Genomic DNA, 22,350 nt, shown 5'->3' with positions numbered 1-22,350 from the left:
TGCTTTCTCCACCCACCATCTGTTTTTTAGGTTGCGGGTTTTCTGTTGGACCCTGGCCTTCAGAGCTGCTTTCTTGCCCTCGAGTTATGTTGCTGTTTCCAGTCCAAGAATGCCTTGCGCTTGTGGCATATTAGCTCCTGGATCTCCTGGTCGTTCTCTTCGAACCAGTTTTGGTGTTTCCTGGTCAAGTGATCGAGCGCCTCTTCACAGGTACTAATTATGGAAGCCTTGAGGGCAGATCAGGCACTGTGGACACTCTACATCTCTGGGTCACTGGGAGTCATCAGGTTGGTAGTGAGGTGCTGGCTAAATAGGGCTTTCAGAAACAAAGAGGGCATTGTTTCTGTTGCCCTCGCTGTTTTGGGGCAATGTTGAAGGTGATGACAGAGGTCGGACGTCGGGGCCCAGAAGGAGTCGGAGGTCGGGTCCTAGGAGAGTCGGAAGTCGAGGCCCAAGAGCAGTCGGCGGTCGGGGTCCAGGAGGAGTCGAAGGCTGGGGCCCAGGAGGTCAGGGCCCAGGAGGAGATGGAGGTCGGGGCCCAGGAGGAGATGGAGGTTGGGGCCCAGGAAGAGTCAGAGGTCGGGGCCCAGGAGGAGTCGAAGGTCGGGGCCCAGGAGGAGTCGGAGGTCGGGGCCCAGGAGGAGATGAAGGTTAGGGCCCAGGAAGAGTCAGAGGTCGGGGCCCAGGAGGAGATGGAGGTTGGGGCCCAGGAAGAGTCAGAGGTCGGGGCCCAGGAGGAGTCGGAGGTCGGGGCCCAGGAGGAGTCGGAGGTCGGGTCCCAGGAGGTCGGGGCCCAGGAGGAGTCGGAGGTTGGGGCCCAGGAGGTCAGGGCCCTGGAGGAGATGGAGGTCGGGGTGCAGGAGGAGATGGAGGTTGGGGCCCAGGAAGAGTCAGAGGTCGGGGCCCAGGAGGAGTCGGAGGTCGTGGCCCAGAAGGAGTCGAAGGTCGGGGCCCAGGAGGAGTCGGAGGTCGTGGCCCAGGAGGAGTCGAAGGTCGGGGCCCAGGAGGAGTCGGAGGTCAGGGCCCAGGAGGAGATGGAGGTTGGAGCCCAGGAAGAGTCAGAGGTCGGGGCCCAGGAGGAGTCAGAGGTCAGGGCCCAGGAGGAGTCAGAGGTCGGGGCCCAGGAGGAGTCAGAGGTCAGTGCCAGAGTAGGAGGAGAGGAGGTCGGGACTCACAGCGGAGGTCAGAAGTCCAGGAGCTGTGAGGTCGAGGCCAAGGAGTGGCCCAGGAAAAGAACAGAACAGGCCAACAGCGAGGTGCTGCGAGGACTACACTGTGAACCTCAAGGAGAGAGTTCCTGTGGAAAGGAGGACAGTAGGGGAATGCGTGTGTGTATGAACTAGGCCCATACAGCAGAGCCTGGTCTCCAGTCGTTTTGGATCCCCTTGCCACTGGACCAAGACCTTGCTCTGTCAAGCCCATGTGGTAGCTGGTATGCAAAGGCCACCCCACATGAAAAGAATTCATGCACAGACATCTTCCACACTTTAAGATGAAGTTCCACACCTGGAACGTCAGGACCCTCATGGACAACCCCAACAGCAACAGACCGAACGCCGCACTGCTATTGTTGCCTGGGAACTCAGGCGCTTTGACACAGACATCGGCGTCCTTTGCGAGACCCAACGGGCAGGGAAAGGCCAGCTCAAAGAACAAGGTGGTGGCTACTACCTTCTTCTGGAAAGGTAAACCAGAAGAACAACGCCGCCCCTATGGGGTAGGTTTCGCCATAAAAAATGAGCTAATGGGCTGTCTCAAAGACTCCCCTTGCGGGATAAATGAATCCCTCATGACTCTTTGGCTCACTCTAGACCCAAACCAGTGTGTTATGGTCTTCAGCGCGTATGCCCCAACACTGGAAGCTACAGACGAGATCAAAGAGGAATTATACTCTAGCCTCGAACAATCCCTGTCCCCAGTCCCAACGGGCGAGCAGCTGATCCTCCTTGGCGACTTTGACGCCAGAGCTGGAAAGGACACTGACCTCTGGGGAGGTGTAATCGGCAGAGAGGGGTAGGGAAAGCTAACTCCAATGGCACCCTCCTCCTGACAAAATGCTTAGAACACGGCCTTGTCATAGCTAATATCCTGTTCCGTCAAAAGGGCAAATATAAAGCCTCATGACAACACCCTCACTCAAAACACTGTCATCTGCGAGAGTACATCATCGTCCGAGTGAGGGGCCACAAAGACGTGTGTATCACCCGAGCCATGATAGGTGCTGACTGCTGGATGGACCACCGTCTAATTCGCTCTGTCATCACCATCAACATTGCCCCAAAGTCAGGTGAGCATTGCACACTCACTGACGTTGTGATCTGCATAGTCTACATATCATTAGCGAGCGCGAACATCAGCAGCCCTGCCGTCCAGCCAAAAATGGCGGCCGCTGCTGGATCCGTTGGTAGCGGACGGAAGTGAGGCAGCCGCCATTTTCTTTGCCGAAATGGGCCTTAACGGCCGGTGCTAAGACTTCCAATTTCGAGGCCGCAGCATCAGGTTTTTAGCATTTCGGGCAAGTAGCACCACCTGTCTTGGAAATGCAACTGAGGTTTCATAGATGAGTGATCAATAGCGCCACCTAGCTTGGAGAGCATAATTGGAGGTAAGCATGATGACTACTGTTTAACTGACTGGTGGCTTCCCCACCGAAGTCTGTTCGGGAGGAAAATCCACTCCAGAGTTAAATGCCAAAACTTAGAGCAATGTGGGAATCAGACAAGTGGGCCGGAATTTTACCGGCGCTGAGAGGATGGGATCGGAGGCAACAACTCTCTGCAGCAGGGAATTCCACAGGTTAACAACTCTCTGAGTGAAGAAGTTTCTCCTCATCTCAGTCCTAAATGGCCTACCACTTATCCTAAGACTATGTCCCCTGGTTCTGGACTTCCCCAACATCGGGAACATTTCTCCCGCATCTAACCTGTCCAGTCCCGTCAGAATCTTATACGTTTCTATGAGATCCCCTCTCATCCTTCTAAACTCCAGTGAATAAAGGTCCAGTTGATCCAGTCTCTCCTCATATGACAGTCCAGCCATCCCTGGAATTAGTCTGGTGAACCTTCGCTGCATTCCCTCAATAGCAAGAACGTCTTTCCTCAGATTAGGAGACCAAAACTGAACACAATATTCCAGGTGAGGCCTCACTAAGGCCCTGTACAACTGCAGTAAGACCTCCCTGCTCCTATACTCAAATCCCCTAGCTATGAAGGCCAAGATACCATTTGCCTTCTTCACCGCCTGCTGTACCTGCATGCCAACCTTCAATGACTGATGAACCATGACACCCAGGTCTTGTTGCACCACCCCTTTTCCGAATCTGCCGCCATTCAGATAATATTCTGCCTTCGTGTTTTTGCCCCCAAAATGGATCACCTCACATTTATCCACATTATACTGCATCTACCATGCATTTGCCCACTCACCTAACCTGTCCAAGTCACCCTGCAGCCTCTTAGTGTCCCCCTCACAGCTGACACCGCCATCCAGTTCAGTGTCATCTGCAAACTTGGTGATATTACACTCAATTCCTTCATCCAAATCGTTAATGTATATTGTAAAGAGCTGGGGTCCCAGCACTGAGCCCTGCGGCACTCCACTAGTCACTGCCTACCATTCTGAAAAGGATCCGTTTATCCAGACTCTCTGCTTCCTGTCTGCCAACCAGTTCTCTATCCGCGTCAGTACATTACCCCTAATACCATGCGCTTTGACTTTGCACGCCAATCTCTTGTGCGGGACCTTGTCAAAAGCCTTTTGAAAGTCCAAATACACCACATCCACTGGTTCTCCCTTGTCTACTCTGCTAGTTACATCCTCAAAAAATTCCAGAAGATTCGTCAAGCATGATTTCTGTCATGTATTCAACCAGCATTATAACCCATGTATAATCTGACCTAAGTTGTACACTGTGAGAACAATGACCACTAGGTGGTGAACGTGTAGGAGACACTCCTAACCTGGACCTTCAGAGGTAAAAGGGGAAGCTCCACCCACTTGCTGCACTTGAGTGCTAAGGAATAAAGGACAGGTCACAGACTGACCTCTCAAGCATGGGCCTCGTGTGCATTTATACTGTATAGTAAGGATGTATCAATGGCGACGAGAAACTTGGATTTAAACCACGTGAGCATGGCCACTAGCAGAACAGACGAGAGGTACTGTGTTAAGGAATGGTTGGAACAGAGATTCAACATTATTAAAGCAGCACACAGTTCTCCAGACAGACAAGGGCAATCGGGCATGCCCCAACATGTAGTCGAACCCAGAGGGGGAGTTCGACAGAGACAATGGCAAGCTGAACGGCGATTCACGCCATTGCGAGGGACAATGCGGCCAGTAATGGGGCCATCAACACCTGTTAATGGTGCACTCAAGGGCAATAACAGGGGCAGTCAGGGACAATCGACTGGCACGGGACCTTTTGTTTCCAACAGCAGCTCATGCTGGAGGCGTGGAGGCACACACTCAGCCGGACTTTGCAGAGATGAGCAAAATACCTGCAGAAATTGCAGAAATGAACGCTGGGGGAAATCGCTGGAAGCTGAAGTTCAGCGAGTTCATGTGGAGCACGGATACAGTTCATGCACCAGGACGCCACCAATAATGATGAAAGTGCTCCTCAATGGCATCCCAGTATCAATGGAGCTAGACACGGGGGCCAGCCAGTCCCTGATGGGTATCAAACAGTTCGAAAAGTTGTGGGCATCCAAGGCCAGGAGGCCAAAATTATCGCTGATTGACGCACAGCTACGGACATACACAAAGGAGATCATTCTGGTGCTAGGCAGCGCCACAGTAGTCGTGACCCACAAAGATTCGGAGAACTGTTTGCCACTCTGGGTTGTCCCGGGGGACGGTCCTGCACTACTGGGGAGGAGTTGGCTTGCTGTCATGAACTGGAAATGAGGCGATGTCAATGCAATTTCCTCTGTGGAGCAAGTATCATGCTTACAGATCCTGGACAAATTTGACTCATTATTTCAACCTGGCATTGGCACTTTTATGGGGGGCCAAGGTAGTGATTCACATAAACCCGGACGTCAGGCCAGTACACCACAAGGCCAGAGCGGTGCCGTGCGTGATGCGGGAAAAGATAGAAGGCGAATTGGACCGCCTGCTGAGGGAAGGCATCATCTCGCCAGTCGAATTCAGTGACTGGGCGAGCCCGATTGTGCCGGTGCTCAAGGCGGATGGGTCGGTCAGGATATGTGGTGATTACAAGGCCACCATCAATCGGGTGTCACTCCAAGACCAGTACCCGCTACCGAGAGCGGAGGACCTCTTTGCGACGCTATCCGGTGGCAAACTTGTTTCAAAATTGGACTTGACCTCAGCTTACATGACCCAGGAGCTGGCGAGTGAGTCGAAGAAGCTGACCACCATCACGACACACAAGGGGTTGTTTGAGTACAACAGATGTCCGTTCGGGATTCGCTCGGCCGCCGCGATCTTCCAACGAAATATGGAAAGCCTCCTCAAGTCGATTCCAGGGACGGTGGTTTTTCAGGACGACATCCTCATTACGGGTTACGATACTGAAGAACACCTCCACAATCTGGAGGAGGTGCTACGCAGACTGGACCTGGTACGGCTGCGACTGAAAAAGGCGAAGTGCATCTTCCTAGCTCCAGAGGTAGAATTCCTGGGGATGAGGGTAGCAGCAGACGGGATCAGCTCTACTGCGTCCATGACGGAAGCGATCCAGAAAGCACCCAGACCCCGTAACACGACGGAGCTGCGTTCATTCCTGGGGCTCCTGAACTATTTTGGTAACTTTCTTCCCAAATTGAGCACGCTGCTAGAGCCACTACATGTGCTCCTACACAAAGGTCGCGAATGGGTCTGGGGGGACAGCCAGGAAAGGGCTTTCAATAGAGCATACAATTTGTTATGTTCCAACAATCTGTTAACGCTATATGACCCATGTAAGAAACTTGTGTTAACATGCGATGCGTCATCCTATGGTGTCGGGTGTGTGTTGCAGCATGTCAATGCCAAGGGTCAGTTACAGCTGGTAGCTTAGGCCTCCAGAAGTCTGTCCCAGGCAGAAAGGGGCTACAGGATTGTAGAAAAGGAGGAGCTCGCATGTGTATATGCGGTAAAGAAAATGCACCAGTACCTGTTTGGCAGGAAATTTGAGTTGGAGACAGATCACAAACCCCTAACCTCCCTTTTGGCCGACAACAAGGCCATAAATGCAAACGCATCGGCCCGCATACAGAGGTGGGCACTCACATTAGCCGCCTATGACTACACAATTCGACACAGACCGGGCACCGAAAACTGCGCCGATGCACTCAGCAGGCTCCTACTAGCCACCACTGAGGGGGCTACCGAGCATGCTGCTGAGATGGTCATGGCTATTGAAGCTTTCGGAAGCGAAGGTTCACTCGTGACAGCCCGTCAGAAACATAGAAACATAGAAAATAGGTGCAGGAGTAGGCCATTCGGCCCTTCGAGCCTGCACCGCCATTCAATAAGATCATGGCTGATCATTCCCTCAGTACCCTTTCCTGCTTTCTCTCCATATCCCTTGATCCCCTTAGCCGTAAAGGCCATATATAACTCCCTCTTGAATATATCCAATGAACTGGCATCAACAACTCTCTGCGGCAGGCAATTCCACAGGTTAACAACTCTCTGAGTGAAGAAGTTTCTGCTCATCTCAGTCCTAAATGGCTTACCCATTATCCTTAGACTATGACCCCTGGTTCTGGACTTCCCCAACATCGGGAACATTCTGCCCGCATCTAACCTGTCCAGTCCCGTCAGAATCTTATACGTTTCTATGAGAGATCCCCCCTCATCCTTCTAAACTCCAGTGAATAAATGCCCAGTTGATCCAGTCTCTCCTCATATGATAGTCCAGCCATCCCTGGGATTAGTCTGGTGAACCTTCGCTGCATTCCCTCAATAGCAAGAACGTCCTTCCTCAGATTAGGAGACCAAAACGGAACACAATATTCCAGGTGAGGCCTCACTAAGGCCCTGTACAAATGCAGTAAGACCTCCCTGCTTCTATACTCAAATCCCCTAGCTATGAAGTCCAACATACCATTTGCCTTCTTCACCGCCTGTAGTACCTGCATGCCAACCTTCAATGACTGATGAACCACGACACCTAGGTCTCGTTGCACCTCCCCTTTTCCTAATCTGCCGCCATTCAGATAATATTCTGCTTTCGTGTTTTTGCCCCCAAAATGGATAACTTCACATTTATCCACATTATACTGCATCTGTCATACATTTGCCCACTCACCTAACCTGTCCAAGTCACCCTGCAGCCTCCTAGCGTTCCCCTCACAACTCACAACGTCACCCAGTTTAGTGTCATCTGCAAACTTGGAGATATTGCACTCAATTCCTTCATCCAAATCGTTAATGTATATTGTAAAGAGCTGGGGTCCCAGCACTGAGTCCTGCGGCACTCTGCCTGCCATTCTGAAAAGGATCTGTTTATCCCCACTCTCTGCTTCCTGTCTGCAAACCAGTTCTCCAACCACATCAGTACATAATCCCCAATACCATGCGCTTTGACTTTGTACACCAATCTCTTGTGCGGGATCTTGTCAAAAGCCTTTTGAAAGTCCAAATACACCACATCCACTGGTTCTCCCTTATTCACTCTGCTAGTTACATCCTCAAAAAATTCCAGAAGATTCGTCAAGCCTGATTTCCCTTTCATAAATCCATGCTGACTTGGACCGATCCTGTCACTGCTTTCCAAATGCATTGCTATTTCATCCTTAATGATTGATTCCAACATTTTCCCCACTACTGATGTCAGGCTAACCAGTCTATAATTACCCATTTTCTCTCTCCCTCCTTTTTTAAAAGTGGTGTTATATTAGCTACCCTCCAGTCCATAGGAACTGACCTAGGGTTGATAGACTGTTGGAAAATGATCATCAATGCAGCCACTATTTCTAGGGCCACTTCCTTAAGTACTCTGGGATGCAGACTATCAGGCCCCGGGAATTTATCAGACTTCAATACCATCAATTTCCCCAACACAATTTCCTGCCTAATAAGGATATCCTTCAGTTCCTCCTTCTCACTCGACCCACTGTCCCCTTGTACTTTTGGAAGGTTATTCGTGTTTTCCTTGTGAAGACAGAACCGAAGTACTTGTTCAATTGGTCTGCCATTTCTTTGTTCCTCTTTATAAATTCACCTGAATCCGACTGCAAGAGACCTACATTTGTCTTCACTAATCTTTTTCTCTTCACATATTTATAGAAGCTTCAGTCTGGACAAATAGAGACCCGCTATTGTCTCTAGTCAAGAAATGTGTCCTGAATGGGGACTGGGCAGCCACGTACAGGGCATGCCCTGAGGAATTTAAACCATTTCACAGGCACAGGAATGAACTCTCGATTCAGGCCGATTGCCTACTGTGGGGAAACCGTGTAGTCATGCCCCAGATGGGCCGAGAGGTGTTCATCAGAGAACTCCACAATGAGCACCCGGGCATTGTCATGATGAAGGCAATTGCCAGGTCACACGTTTGGTGGCCAGGGATAGACGCAGATCTGGAACTTTATGTTCGCAGGTGCAACACGTGTGCCCAGCTAGGCAATGCGCCCAGGGAAGCCCCCCTTAGCCCCTGGTCCTGGCCGGCCAAGCCTTGGTTACGCATCCATGTGGACTACGCAGGTCCTTTCATGGGAAAAATGTTTTTGGTTGTAGTAGACGTCTACTCCAATGGATCGAGTGTGACATTTTAAATTCAAGCACATCCTCTGCCACGGTAGAAAGTCTACGAGCAATATTCGCCGCCCACGGTCTACCGGAAATCTTGGTCAGCGACAATGGCCCGTGCTTCACAAGTACTGAATTCCAGGACTTCACGGCAGGCAATGGAATTAATCATGTCAGAACGGCACCGTTCAAGCCGGCCTCAAACGGCCAGGCAGAACGAGCAGTGCAGATAATCAAACAGGGGATGCTCAGAATCCATGGGGGTTCCCTACAAAGACGCTTATCATACCTCCTGTTGGCCTCCTGTTGGCCTACACACTCACTCACAGGGGTTCCACCCGCAGAGCTGCTAATGAAAAGGACGCTCAAAACCCGTTTATCCCTTATACACCCCACCATGAAAGAAATTGTTGAGAGCAGGCGCCAGTCACAATATGACTACCATGACAGGAATGCGAGGGCGCGATGTATTGATGTAAATGACCCTGTTTTTGTCCTCAACTACTCTGCAGGGCCCAAATGGCTCGCAGGCACTGTGATTGCCAAAGAGGGAAATAGGATTCTGGTAGTTAAACTTACAATGGACAAATCTGCCGCAAACATGTGGACCAAACAAAAAGGAGGTTCAGCAACCCCATAGAAGAAGCAGAGGGAGAAGATGATGTAGAGTTCACTCCTCCACAGGTGACCGAACACAGGAACCAAAGGGAGGAGAGCCCAGTCACTGTGGGCAGTCCGGATAGGCCTAAGGCACCGCAAACAGCAGACACTCAGGCCAGCGCCCAACAACCGGAGCCCCAATTTAGGCGCTCTACAAGGGAGCGTAAACCACCAGAGAGACTCAACCTGTGATCCCAATAAGACTTTGGGGGGGAGGTGATGTCATGTATTCAACCAGCATTGTAACCCATGTATAATCTGACCTTAGTTGTGCACTGTGAGAACAATGACCACTAGGTGGTGAATGTGTGGGAGTCACTCTTAACCTGGACCTTCAAGGTAAAAGGGGAAGCTCCACCCACTTGCTGCACTTGAGTGCTAAGGAATAAAGGACAGGTCACAGACTGACCTCTCAAGCATGGGCCTCGTGTGCATTTATACTGTATAGCAAGGACGTATCAATTTCCCTTTCATAAATCCATGCTGACTTGGACCGATCCTGTCACTGCTTTCCAAATGCACTGCTATTTCATCCTTAATAATTGATTCCAACATTTTCCCCACTACTGTCAGGCTAACCGGTCTATAATTACCCATTTTCTCTCTCCCTCCTTTTTTAAAAAGTGGGGTTACATTAGCTACCCTCCAGTCCATAGGAACTGATGCAGATTCGATTGACTGTTGGAAAATAATCACTAATGTATCCACTATTTCTAGGGCCACTTCCTTAATACTCTGGGATGCAGACTATCAGGCCCCGGGGATTTATCAGCCTTCAATCCCATCAATTTCCCTAACACAATTTCCCGCCTAATAAGGATATCCTTCAGTTCCTCCTTCTCACTTGACCCATTGTCCCCTAGTACATTCAGAAGGTTATTTGTGTCTTCCTTCGTGGAGACAGAACCGAAGTATTTGTTCAATTGGTCTGCCATTTCTTTGTTCCCCATTATAAATTCACCTGAATCCGACTGCAAGGGACCTACATTTATCTTCAGTAATCTTTTTCTCTTCACATATTTATAAAAACTTTTGCAGTCAGTTTTTATGTTCCCTGCAAGCTTCCTTTCGTATTCTATTTCCCCCCTCTTAATTAAACCCTTAGTCCTCCTCTGTTGAATTCTAAATTCCTCCCAGTCCTCAGGTTTGTTACTTTTTCTAGCCAATTTATGTGCCACTTCCTTGGTTTTAACACTATCCTTAAGTTCCCTTGTCAGCCACGGTTGAGCCACCTTCCCCGTTTTATTTTTACTCCAGGCAGGGATGTACAATTGCTGAAGTCCATCCATGTGATCTTTAAATGTTTGCCATTGCTTATCCACCGTCAACCCTTTAAGTATCCTTTGCCAGTCTATTCTAGCCAATTCATGCCTCATACCGTCGAAGTTACCTTTCCTTAAGTTCAGGACCCTAGTTTCCGAATTAACTGTGTCACTCTCCATCTTAATAAAGAATTCTACCATATTATGGTCACTCTTCCCCAAGGGGCCTCGCACAACAAGATTGCTAATTAGTCCCTTCTCATTACAGATCACCCAGTCTAGGATGGCCAGCTCTCCAGTTGTTTCCTCGACATATTGGTCGAGAAAACCATCCCTAATACACTCCAGAAAATCCTCCTCTACCGCATTACTCCCAGTTTGGTTAGCCCAATCAATATGTAGATTAAAGTCGCCCATGATAACCTTTATTGCACACATCCCTTTTTTCTTATTTGATGCTGTCCCCAACCTCACTACTACTGTTTGGTGGTCTGTACACAACTCCCACTGGCGTTTTCTGCCCTTTGGTATTCCGCAGCTCCACCCATACCGATTCCACATCATCCAGGCTAATGTCCCTTCTTACTATTGTATTAATTTCTTCTTTAACTAACAACGCCAACCCACCTCCTTTTCCTCTCTGTCTATTCTTCCTAAATGTTGAATACCCCTGGATGTTGAGTTCCCAGCCTTGGTCACCCTGGAGCCATGTTTCCGTGATGCCAATTACATCATATCCGTTAACTGTACAAAGCATGTTGGAGCCGACAGCGGGCTGGGACATTGCTATGGATATCGCCGGCCATGCTTCCACCTCAGCAGGTGAAATCACGGCCATAGATTTGATTGGAGCATTGGAGTTTCTCTGTGTTGAGGAGTTGGGAGATACAAAACTTAGGTGCTATAAGACTGTCACTGGCTGGGAGGTGCAATTGCAGCATGAAGTCTTTACATTATAAACATGGACATAGGAATTTATAATAGGAAAAGTTGGCAGGAAGTGTGTGTAGTGGCAAGAGACTTAATATATTATGGATTTTTAAAAAGTATATATAAATTAAACATCTCCCGTTGACCACAGTTAGTCTGGGGCCTGGAGAATGGTTGTGATACTTAGCTGCTATCCTGCCCTTTCTCTTTGGAAATCCAGGTAATTATCTCTGCTTGTAATTGCAGCTGGTTATAGCTGATGTCAATTAGAGGTCAGTAAATTACTCGTAAATTTTAGGCTCCAGGTCAATGGCTGGCTTTCTTTTTTAAAGATTATTTTGCAACTATAACAAAGTATGACACTTTGGAGTATAATATCTGGTGTGTAACATCTGGAGTGTGATTGAACAAGCTAGCTGCAAGAAATACATAGATGAAAGTCCTTGCTGAAATGCACTACAGCTCCAAAAGACAAACCTGTTCTATTTGCAATAAAAGCCCTATTTTCAAGGCTGTACTCTCCATTGTGACACATCATGTTAAGCCTCTGTTGGTAAATCTGTCCTGTCTAGAATAACAGATTAACTCTTATTACTGCAACTACTACTGTCATTGTATTACAGATTGTTTAATAATTAAACGTCTTATCAAAATTGATCCAAGTGCCAGTGAAGATTACTGATTTGAAACTGATCCTTTAAATAACCTTTTATTTAAGCAAGTTTATTGATCCAAAGTGTTTCATTCCTATTGCTAGTTATTCTGCAGCAAGTGTACCAACATCAGTAGGTCAATGGAGGCTGTCTCGTATTATTATAAAATAGAGGAAGTCAGAATTCCATACATTTCTATGTAAACATATGAACACAGTGCTGCTTGCAAGCTTCTGACTGCAGCTGCTGTTTTGTTCAGTGACAAACAACTGCAGGCAGGGCAACATATTTCAGTCCTTTAAAAACTGAATAGTACAGTGGTTTGCAAGTTTCTTTTGGAAAACTTTAAAGCAAGCTGCTTGAAAAGTGGGTTTCATCCCAGCTGTAGTTGTACCACACCACAAGGAGAGATGAAACAAGACTATCTATTGGATACAATCTCAGTCATGCTGATGCCAAACCACTGGTTTACTGGCCTTTCAACGCCAGCAGTGAAAATGTTGACCTCTGCCATATACATAGCATAATCGCAGCACAAGCTTTAGCCAATGTACTGTAAAAGCATAAGAAATTGGCCCAGAAATTGCGGTTGTAGACTTCCTGCGGGCGGATGCCACCGACCTGAAAAATTTCTACGAATCTAAACGGGTGGTCTGGGAGGTTGGGAGACTTGTGGTCCTGGGCCTCTACGTGAAGGCCTGCATAAAGGCCCACGTATCCCTGGGACTTAGGCGCTTCGTACGCGTCCCTGGGATCATGTGGGCCGGCCCAACCAATCCAAGTAGGGGTATTCCCATTCATACTTATGGTGATTCCGAAACACACAAACATTTAAAATAATTTTTTTATAAATCACATATTTAAAATGAACCAAAATGGAATTTAATTAATTATTTAACACAAAAATTGAATTTTTTGAAAAATAAATTTATATATTTTAAAGGGTCTAAAAATAAACTTACCTTATTTAACAAGATTTTTAATGTTTAAATTCTTGAGAAAAATATATTTTTCTTTCCTTTAAAAGCCTTGCCTGATAAAAGCAGGCCTTATGTCTGCTTTTATCATTTGTAAGAATTTCAAGGGCATTTGCTGGGCAGTAGTTGGGAAATAGCCCAACTCTCCACCCGTGGAGATCCTTTACTTCTAGATGTGTGTGATCTGGACAGATTACAAGTTCCGGGTTTGGGCGCATGCGCTTCACGTGCCTAAAACTGGAACTTGCGGGGCCCCAACAGGCGCGTGAGCCGTAGGGGCCTTGAATTCAGGGCCATTGTATATCAGGGCTGCCGTTGACCATCTAAAAATCAGAAGTTCAAATCCTCAAAATCAAAGAGTTCTTTGTCTCCCAGCCTGCAATGATTAGACCATTTTGGAAATATCTCTTCAGCTAAGCTCCTTGAGTTGGTACATGGCTGCTTTTATATAACAACCTTGCACCAAAGACACTGAAAATGTCTAAGATGCAGTTAGATATTGTGTTGAGGGGCCTAGAAATTACATATCGCCCTGTTTGGGGGCTGTAACATCTGGGAAGAACGAAACTTTGCACCAGGCGGGGAAGTCCCGCCCCACTCGATAAATTCGGGTTACCACCCCCAAAAGGAAGTGGAGCGCTAAATCAAGCTCTCTATTTCCTTTCTGGTGTAGTAACGGGGCGCACTGTGCGTAGGAGGGGTTCTTGCCTCATTTAAATGCTTATTTTTGATTTGCAAAATAGCCTTAAGAAAGCTTAATTATGGTCTATCAACACTTATCAGTCAATCATATCTACAAGAATCCATACATTATACAGCAATATTGTGGGAAATTTTAAATTTTAACCCCCAAAAACAGGTGGGTTTGTGTCAGGTTGGATGTTGAAATATTTAAAATCTCAAACCTGACTCCAAGCCATCTTGAACCTGCCCACTTCTGGTTCTCATGGTGTCAGGACGGGGATGGGTGATCAATCTGTTCGCAGGAGGTGGGTCCCTCGTTTAAATATTTTAATGAGGCTGCGTGCCTCAGATTATTTTCTCAATTTTAGGTTTAATCCTGGCCAGCCGAGTTTCCCGGGATTCGGGAAATCTGGCAGCTAAAGTGAGATGAGGACGGCTGCGTGGAAGAGGTAAGTGCCTTTCTAGCACTGCTTGTGGGCTGAGGATCAGGAGTGCTTCTCCTTGGCCCACCAAGCTAACCTGCTTCCCCCACCCCACGATCAGACACCCCCTCCCCACCCACATGATCAGACCCTCCCGTGAACTAATCTCCCCAAACCATGATGTCGCCACAAACTGGCCTTTCAGATCCCCCCCGCCACGGTCTTCCCAATCCCTTCCTTCCCATGCGCTCCCTGGCTGCAGCCTCTGATCTCCCCCCCGACTTTTCCGATCTCCCCATGACCCTTCTGATCGCCTCCCCCCCCCCTCCCTCCCTCCGGCGTCCGATCTCCCCCAACAGACACCGGTCTTCAATCATGCCTCCCCATGGCCTCCAATCTTTCCCCACCCACCTCGGCCTCTCCAATCCCTTTACCCCCCCCTCCTCTCTGCTCCCCGGCTGCGGCCTGGTGCTGAAGGCCTACACTCCCGACAGTCAGTCACCCTCTCAATCTGACTGTCTGCAGCCGGGAAATGGAAATGGAGACAAAAAATGTTAATCAGCTCCTGCCATTAAAATCGGCAGGTCCTGAGGGAAACGCATTCTTCCAGGTTTCCAGAATGCAAAACATTGACACCCCCCGCTCCCTCTCCACCTCACTGTAAATATTGGGGCCATTAAGTCCAAAGTGGCGTGAAAAATAAAATTGGCAAATCTGCAGAATCAGTGGGGTGCTTTATACTGCTTTGGTTTCTGTCTCATTACAAAATTGCTAGTCATGTTTCCATAAAAACAAGAAAACTATCGGTACGAATATGTGCAAGACTTCACAGGTATGATTTCAGAAAGTAACTGCATGATGATGGTAGCAGGATTTCAGGCGAAGATTACTACTTCTACTGATTGGTAAATAACTCCATTATATGAATTACACTAAACCACAACACCTGAGAAGTTAGATCAGATAAAATTTGTCTTACGTTCTGTTTTCCCACAATATTATCAAATGGAAGTTCAGGACTCCAGGAACCTTCAGTAAATGTTGTGGTGCTATTTCTTCTGTCACAAGATGTACTGGATTCTTTCATAATGTCTTCAGGCAAAGTCAAAAGGCTTTCTTCTGGTTGCTTTATCAGATATGTTTCAATGTTGTGTTTTCGCAGAAACTCATTTCTCTCTTTTCCGTGCCCTTCTTCTACCTCATAATCACCATTCAGACAATCCAGTGTCGCCTTAGAAATATGAATCCTCCTGCAAACCAGAAGATGAAAGAAAACACATTCAGATCCTACCAAGAAACCATCCCTCCCAGAAACCTTAATAACAAGAGCATTTGTTGTAAATTTATTATTAGAAGGAGAATAAATTGCTTACGGTTTGCGTAAAGGTCATGATATTTACCCAGGGATTCCACCAGACTCCAGTTTGTTTGCAATATCGACATCCCAGGACCAAACATCAAACTGCCACTTCCGAAGCCCGAGCACTCCACAAAGCACAGATCCAGAGTGTATTCCTATACGCATGTCAATCTCATGTTTCGTATGGACTCTCACATATCTATCCAAACAAAAACAAAAATTATAGAAACTTTCCAACATTAAAACAAGCTATTTGCTGTAATCTTAAAATTATGCTATGCAAATATAAATGGGTTAACACCTTCATTAAAAGAGTGATCAAAGCAATATGTTAAATGTTTATATTCACACAGCATCATTTCAACAGCATTGTAAATTAAGGGTCACTTTTCCACTTGTGCACTCCTGCTGGAAAATCATGGGCTGCACAGTAGCAGAATAGTTACCTTTTAATCTCATTTATGTTTAGATATGCCTTTTTTTAAGTTGTTTATAAATGCATATAACAAAGTGCTTAATATTTACTACAGAAAATTAATGAATTATTTCAAGAATCACTGCCCTCTTAAATGTTACTGATGTCTTAACTGCATTAACTTGCTGGATCACTTCACATAAACTTCAATACCAAAAGCTCATGAATTGATTTTGAAGACATAAGAGGGATTTTGAATTGACAAATCATTACCATAAAAAGCTTTAACCAGTTGAATGTGCCATTTGAAATGCAATGGTGACATTTTGTTGCATTTTAAGTGCCAGATCCTTTCTCAAAAGAGCATGGTTAAATGTCAAACGATGAATCTTACAAAGAGTTCTTGTTCTTTGGGTCTCCTCTCAAACAAATGGCCACAGGTCTGAGCAGCTGCTCAGAAAGGCATATTCAGGTCTTGGCCAGGTGATAGCGGTGTGCTCCACCTTGGTGAAAGCAAACATTTATATAGCTCACCTTGCCATCTCTGCAAACACAACAGTTGTCTGAACTTGAAGAGCAATTAGCAACAATTGTGGCAATGTTTGGAATCTGGACTACAGCATGTTTTTAGCTGAATGGTGCACAGAATAGTGCACAAATAAGGCTTTGGAGTACAGTGGCAGATGGGAAAACTGGAGATAAGGAAAAAATATAAATATTTGAAATATTACAACTTGCTTTTCTTTGAATAATCTAGTCCATACAAATCTATGCAATAAAATAATTTATTACATACTGGGGTCATTTTCAACTTCACCGCTTGGGTGGTAACCTGATGGAGCATATTGTCCGTTCAATATAGAACTTGTCCGATTGTCATTTCCATTGATTTTAACTTGTATTTATCTAGCACTTTTTACATGGAAAGCGTCCATTGGGCTTCATAGAGAAGGAGAAAAACAGACACTGAATCTTTGAGAGAAAGTGGGGAAGGTAACTGAAATCAGGGAAGAGAGGTAGCGAGACAAAACCATTTAGGCAGCGAGTTACAGAAATGAAGGTGAAGACAGCTGAATAATCCGCCACCATTACAAAAGCAAAACACTGCGGATGCTGGAAATCTGAAATCAAAACAGAAAATACTGGAAATACTCAGCAGGTCAGGCAGCTCAGCCACCATTGGTGGGGTGAGAGTATGCACGGAAGGCAAGAGGGTGGTTTACATATGTGGCTTGGCAAATTCATTTAAATTAACAATAAGTCCTATCTATTTGAGAGGCAGAACATTGCCTATTTCCGCCCCTGCCGCAGCTCATCTGCCGCTGAAACCTTTTGTTACCTCTAGTCTTGACTATTCCAGCCACACCTGGCTGGCCTCCCACGTTCTACCCGATCTGAACTTGAGATGATCCAAAACTCGACTGCCCATGTCCTAACTCGCACCAAGTCCCATTCACCCATTAGCCTTGTGCTCACTGACCTACAATGGCTCCAGGTTAAGCAACGCCTTGATTTCAAAATTCTCATCTGTCATGTATCTTACATTATTATATATAAGTGTATCCTAACATGCTATACATGACTGTAATAAGATATGACCTGTAACCACCAGCATACCTTACCACCAGGGGTGCACTTGCAAGAGACAGGTATATAAGGGCAGGTCTCAGGCAAGTGCAGCATTCCAGAGCTGTGAAATAAAGGTGCAGGTCCAGAGTGACCTTGACTTTACTACATGCCTCGTGTGAATCTGTAGTGAGGGACAGGACTTTACAGTGGTGACGAGTTACGGGATTATAGAGTCCACAGAATGGCGAACAACGGATCAGATGAAAAGTACAATGCGGGAGACAATTGGGAGGACTTTATAGAAAGGCTCCAGCAAAGCGTTGTAACCAAAGACTGGTTAGGCGACGATAAGGCAGACAAGAGAAGAGCCCATCTCTTGACCAGCTGTGGCTCGAAAACATACGCTTTAATGAAGGATCTGTTGGCACCCGAGAACATAATAAGAACATAAGAATTAGGAACAGGAGTAGGCTATCTAGCCCCTCGAGCCTGCTCCGCCATTCAACAAGATCATGGCTGATCTGGCCGTGGACTCAGCTCCACTTACCCGCCCGCTCCCCATAACCCTTAATTCCCTTATTGGTTAAAAATCTATCTATCTGTGACTTGAATACATTCAATGAGCTAGCCTCAACTGCTTCCTTGGGCAGAGAATTCCACAGATTCACAACCCTCTGGGAGAAGAAATTGCTTCTCAACTGGGTTTTAAATTGGCTCCCCCCGTATTTTGAGGCTGTGCCCCCTAGTTCTAGTCTCCCCGACCAGTGGAAACAACCTCTCTGCCTCTATCTTGTCTATCCCTTTCATTATTTTAAATGTTTCTATAAGATCACCCCTCATCCTTCTGAACTCCAACGAGTAAAAACCCAGTCTACTCAATCTATCATCATAAGGTAACCCCCTCATCTCCGGAATCAGCCTAGTGAATCGTCTCTGTACCCCCTCCAAAGCCAGTATATCCTTCCTTAAGTAAGGCGACCAAAACTGCACACAGTACTCCAGGTGCGGCCTCACCAATACCCTATACAGTTGCAGAAGGACCTCCCTGCTTTTGTACTCCATCCCTCTCGCAATGAAGGCCAACATTCCATTCGCCTTCCTGATTACCTGCTGCACCTGCAAACTAACTTTTTGGGAAGAGTTTCATGCACAAGGACCCCCAGGTCCCTCTGCACTCCAGCATGTTGTAATTTCTTCCCATTCAAATAGTATTCCCTTTTTTTGTTTTTTTTCCCCAAGGTGGATGACCTCACACTTTCCGACATTGTATTCTATCTGCCAAACCTTAGCCCATTCGCTTAACCTATCTAAATCTCTTTGCAGCCTCTCTGTGTCCTCTACACAACCCGCTTTCCCACTAATCTTTGTGTCATCTGCAAATTTTGTTACACTACACTCTGTCCCCTCTTCCAGGTCATCTATGTATATTGTAAACAGTTGTGGTCCCAGCACCAATCCCTGTGGCACACCACTAACCACCGATTTCCAACCCGAAAAGGACCCATTTATCCCGACTCTCTGCTTTCTGTTAGCCAGCCAATTCTCTATCCATGCTAATACATTTCCTCTGACTCCGCATGCCTTTATCTTCTGCAGTAACCTTTTGTGTGGCACCTTATCGAATGTCTTTTTGGAAATCTAAATACACCACATCCATCGGTACACCTCTATCCACCATGCTCGTTATATCCTCAAAGAATTCCAGTAAATTAGTTAAACATGATTTCCCCTTCATGAATCCATGCTGCGTCTGCTTGATTGACAGAAACCAGCAAGCAAGTCGTTTGAAGAATTGAGCACACTGGTAAGAGACCACCTGAAGCCAGCGAGTAGCCTACACATGGCCAGACACAGGTTCTACAACTACAGTTGCTGTGTGGGCCAGAGCATACCTGACTTCGTGGCGGAACTTCGGAGGTTGGCTTCTTATGTGAGTTCTCCAATGAACTGAGGAGAGAAATGCTGAGAGACTTTTTCATTGAAGGAATAGGCCACGCAACCATATTCCAAAAGCTCATAGAGACCAAGAACCTGACCTTAGAGGCAGCAGCACTGGTTGCACAGACATTCTTGGCAGGGGAAGAATAAACGAGGTTGAGTTACAATGCAGCTACGACAACTAATGAAATATTGGAACAAGAAGTTCACAGCACTAAACAAGCTGCTACTCCCACACACAGACAAAACCGGAAGAACAGGTTCTCGACAGCAGGCAGAAGCCATCAAGGGCCACAGGAATGGTCGTTCACACCTCATCAACCCACAATGCGAGCAATCAACTACAAACTGAGAGAAGCTCAAGAGAGATCAGCCAGACGCAGCTCATTCTTTGGAAACTCTTTGAACAATGGAACAGGTCTGTGCTGGAGGTGTGGGGTTGGGCACTCAGCAAGGGGATGTCGGTTTCAGCAGGCTGTTTGCAGGATCTGTGAATATACAGGGTATTTGGCCCGCATGTGCAAAAAAATGGCAGCTCGGCTGGTATACAAATCGGATGGGTTGAAAAGCAGACCAGAAGATGGTGGGGACAGTACCCGGGTCACCGATGTACAGCGGGTCAACTCAATCAATGGCCATTGCTCCTACAACAGGACGCCTCCTATAATGATGAGGATCCTACTCAACGGGATATCTGTCAACATGGAGATGGATATGGGAGCGAGTCAATCTCTCATGGGCGCTCAACAATTTGAACAACTGTGGCCGCACAAAAGAGACAGACCAAAACTCACAAGAGTAACACCACACTAAGAACCTATATCAAACAAATCGTACCAGTCCTTGGCAGCGCCATGCTCTCTGTCACACACAAAGGGACACTGAACCGACTTCCCCTGTGGATTGTCCCCAGAGACCCCCCAGCACTGCTGGGGAGAAGCTGGCTGGCAAAACTAAACTGGAAATGGGATGATGTCCATGCCATGTCATTAGAGGAACGGACCTCCTGCTCAACAGTTATAAAGCGATTTGAACATCTCTTTCAGCCAGGTGTGGGCACTTTCAAAGGGGCCAAAGTCAAAATCTACATCACACAGGATGCTAGACCGGTCCATCACAAGGCCAGAGCTGTACCCTATGTGATGAGGGAAACGATTGAACACGAACTAGACAGGCTTCTGAGGGAAGGCATTATATCACCTGTGGAATTTAGCGACTGGGCAAGTCCCATCGTCCCAGTCATGAAGCCTGATGAATCCGTACGAATCTGTTGGGACTACAAATCTACCATGAACAGAGTCTCCCTCCAGGACCAGTACCCTCTGCCCAGAGCGAAGGACTTATTTGCCACATTGGCTGGAGGTAAAAATTAGACCTCACATCTGCGTATATGACGCAAGAATTGACCGAGGAATCCAAGCTACTCACCACCATCAACACACATCGAGGCCTTTTCCTGTACAATCGATGCCCATTTGGCATCAGGTCGGCAGCTGCCATATTCCAGCGCAACATGGAGAGTCTGCTCAAGTCCATCCCAGGAATGGTTGTATTTCAAGACGACATATTTATCACGGGCAGGGACACCGACTCCCATCTCCGTAATTTGGAGGAAGTACTCAAGCAGTTGGATCGGGTAGGCCTGCGAGTCAAGAAATCCAAGTGTCTGTTTCTCGCACCCGAGGTTGAATTTTTGGGCAGAAGGATTGCCGCTGATGGAATCCGCCCAACAGAGTCCAAAACAGAAGCAATTCCGCCTGGCACCCAGGCCCCGGAATGTCTCAGAACTGCGAGCCTTTCTCGGGCTACTCAATTACTTTGGGAACTTTATGCAGAACTTAAGCACGCTGCTGGAGTCTCTCCACGTGCTACTCAGAAAGGGGTGCGATTGGTTTTGGGGGGACGTCCAGGAACGCACCTTCAATAAGGCACGCAACCTTCTGTGTTCCAACAGTGTTTTGACTTTCTTTGACCCAGGTAAAAAGCTAGTTCTCACATGCGATGCATCAGCGTATGGGGTCGGGTGCGTTTTGCAACATGTCAATAGTGCGGGCAAATTACAACCCATAGCTTATGCCAGGTCACTTTCGCGGGCGGAGCGCGGGTACGGAATGGTAGAGAAGGAGGCGCTCGCGTGCGTGTACGGTGTCAAAAAGATGCACCAATATCTTTTCGGGGCCAAGTTCACGTTAGAAACCGACCACAAGCCCCTCACGTCCCTCCTATCCGAGAGCAAGGCAATAAACGCCAACGCCTCGGCACGAATTCAACGGTGGGCACTCCTACGACTATACCATAAGGCACAGACCAGGCACAGACAACAGGCTACCACTGGCGACCACAGAAGGGTATGACGGACAGGACTGTGAGATAGTCATGGCAATCAATGCCTTTGAGTCCACAGGTTCGCCCATGACGGCTCGCCAAATCAGAGTCTGGACGACCAGCGACCCCACGTTATCCTTAGTAAAAAGATGTGTCCTAACCAGTGACTGGGCAGAGGTTCGCGATGCCTGCCCCGAGGAATTAAAAACCTTTCACAGGCGCGTGCATGAGCTATCACTGCAAGCAGACTGCCTGATGTGGGGCAGCCAAGTAGTCATGCCTCTGCGAGGCAGAGAGGCATTTGTCCGGGACCTCCACCGCGAGCACCCGGGGATCGTTCTCATGAAGGCCATAGCCAGATCCCAAGTCTGGTGGCCTGGTATTGACGCGGACCTGGAGCTCTGCGTCCGAAGGTGCACCATTTGTGCCCAACTCAGCAATGCCCCCAGGGA

At 47.4% G+C, this 22,350-nt stretch overlaps 1 protein-coding gene across 1 annotated transcript in view; it reads right to left on the bottom strand.

Annotated features, from left to right (window-relative positions):
* adcy8 (adenylate cyclase 8 (brain)) overlaps window positions 1-22,350 on the bottom strand; it is a 201,221-nt gene that overhangs the window by 122,982 nt on the left and 55,889 nt on the right. Inside the window, exons 6-7 of the mRNA XM_070876004.1 lie at window positions 15,692-15,850; window positions 15,271-15,541 (exon numbers count right to left, since the gene is read on the bottom strand). Of these exons, the coding sequence (XP_070732105.1) occupies window positions 15,271-15,541; window positions 15,692-15,850 (430 nt within the window). The remainder of the gene's footprint in view (window positions 1-15,270; window positions 15,542-15,691; window positions 15,851-22,350) is intronic.

Source organism: Pristiophorus japonicus, chromosome 1 (genome assembly GCF_044704955.1).
Source record: "Pristiophorus japonicus isolate sPriJap1 chromosome 1, sPriJap1.hap1, whole genome shotgun sequence".
NCBI lineage: Eukaryota > Metazoa > Chordata > Chondrichthyes > Pristiophoridae > Pristiophorus > Pristiophorus japonicus.
This window is presented reverse-complemented; position numbering and strand designations above follow the sequence as displayed.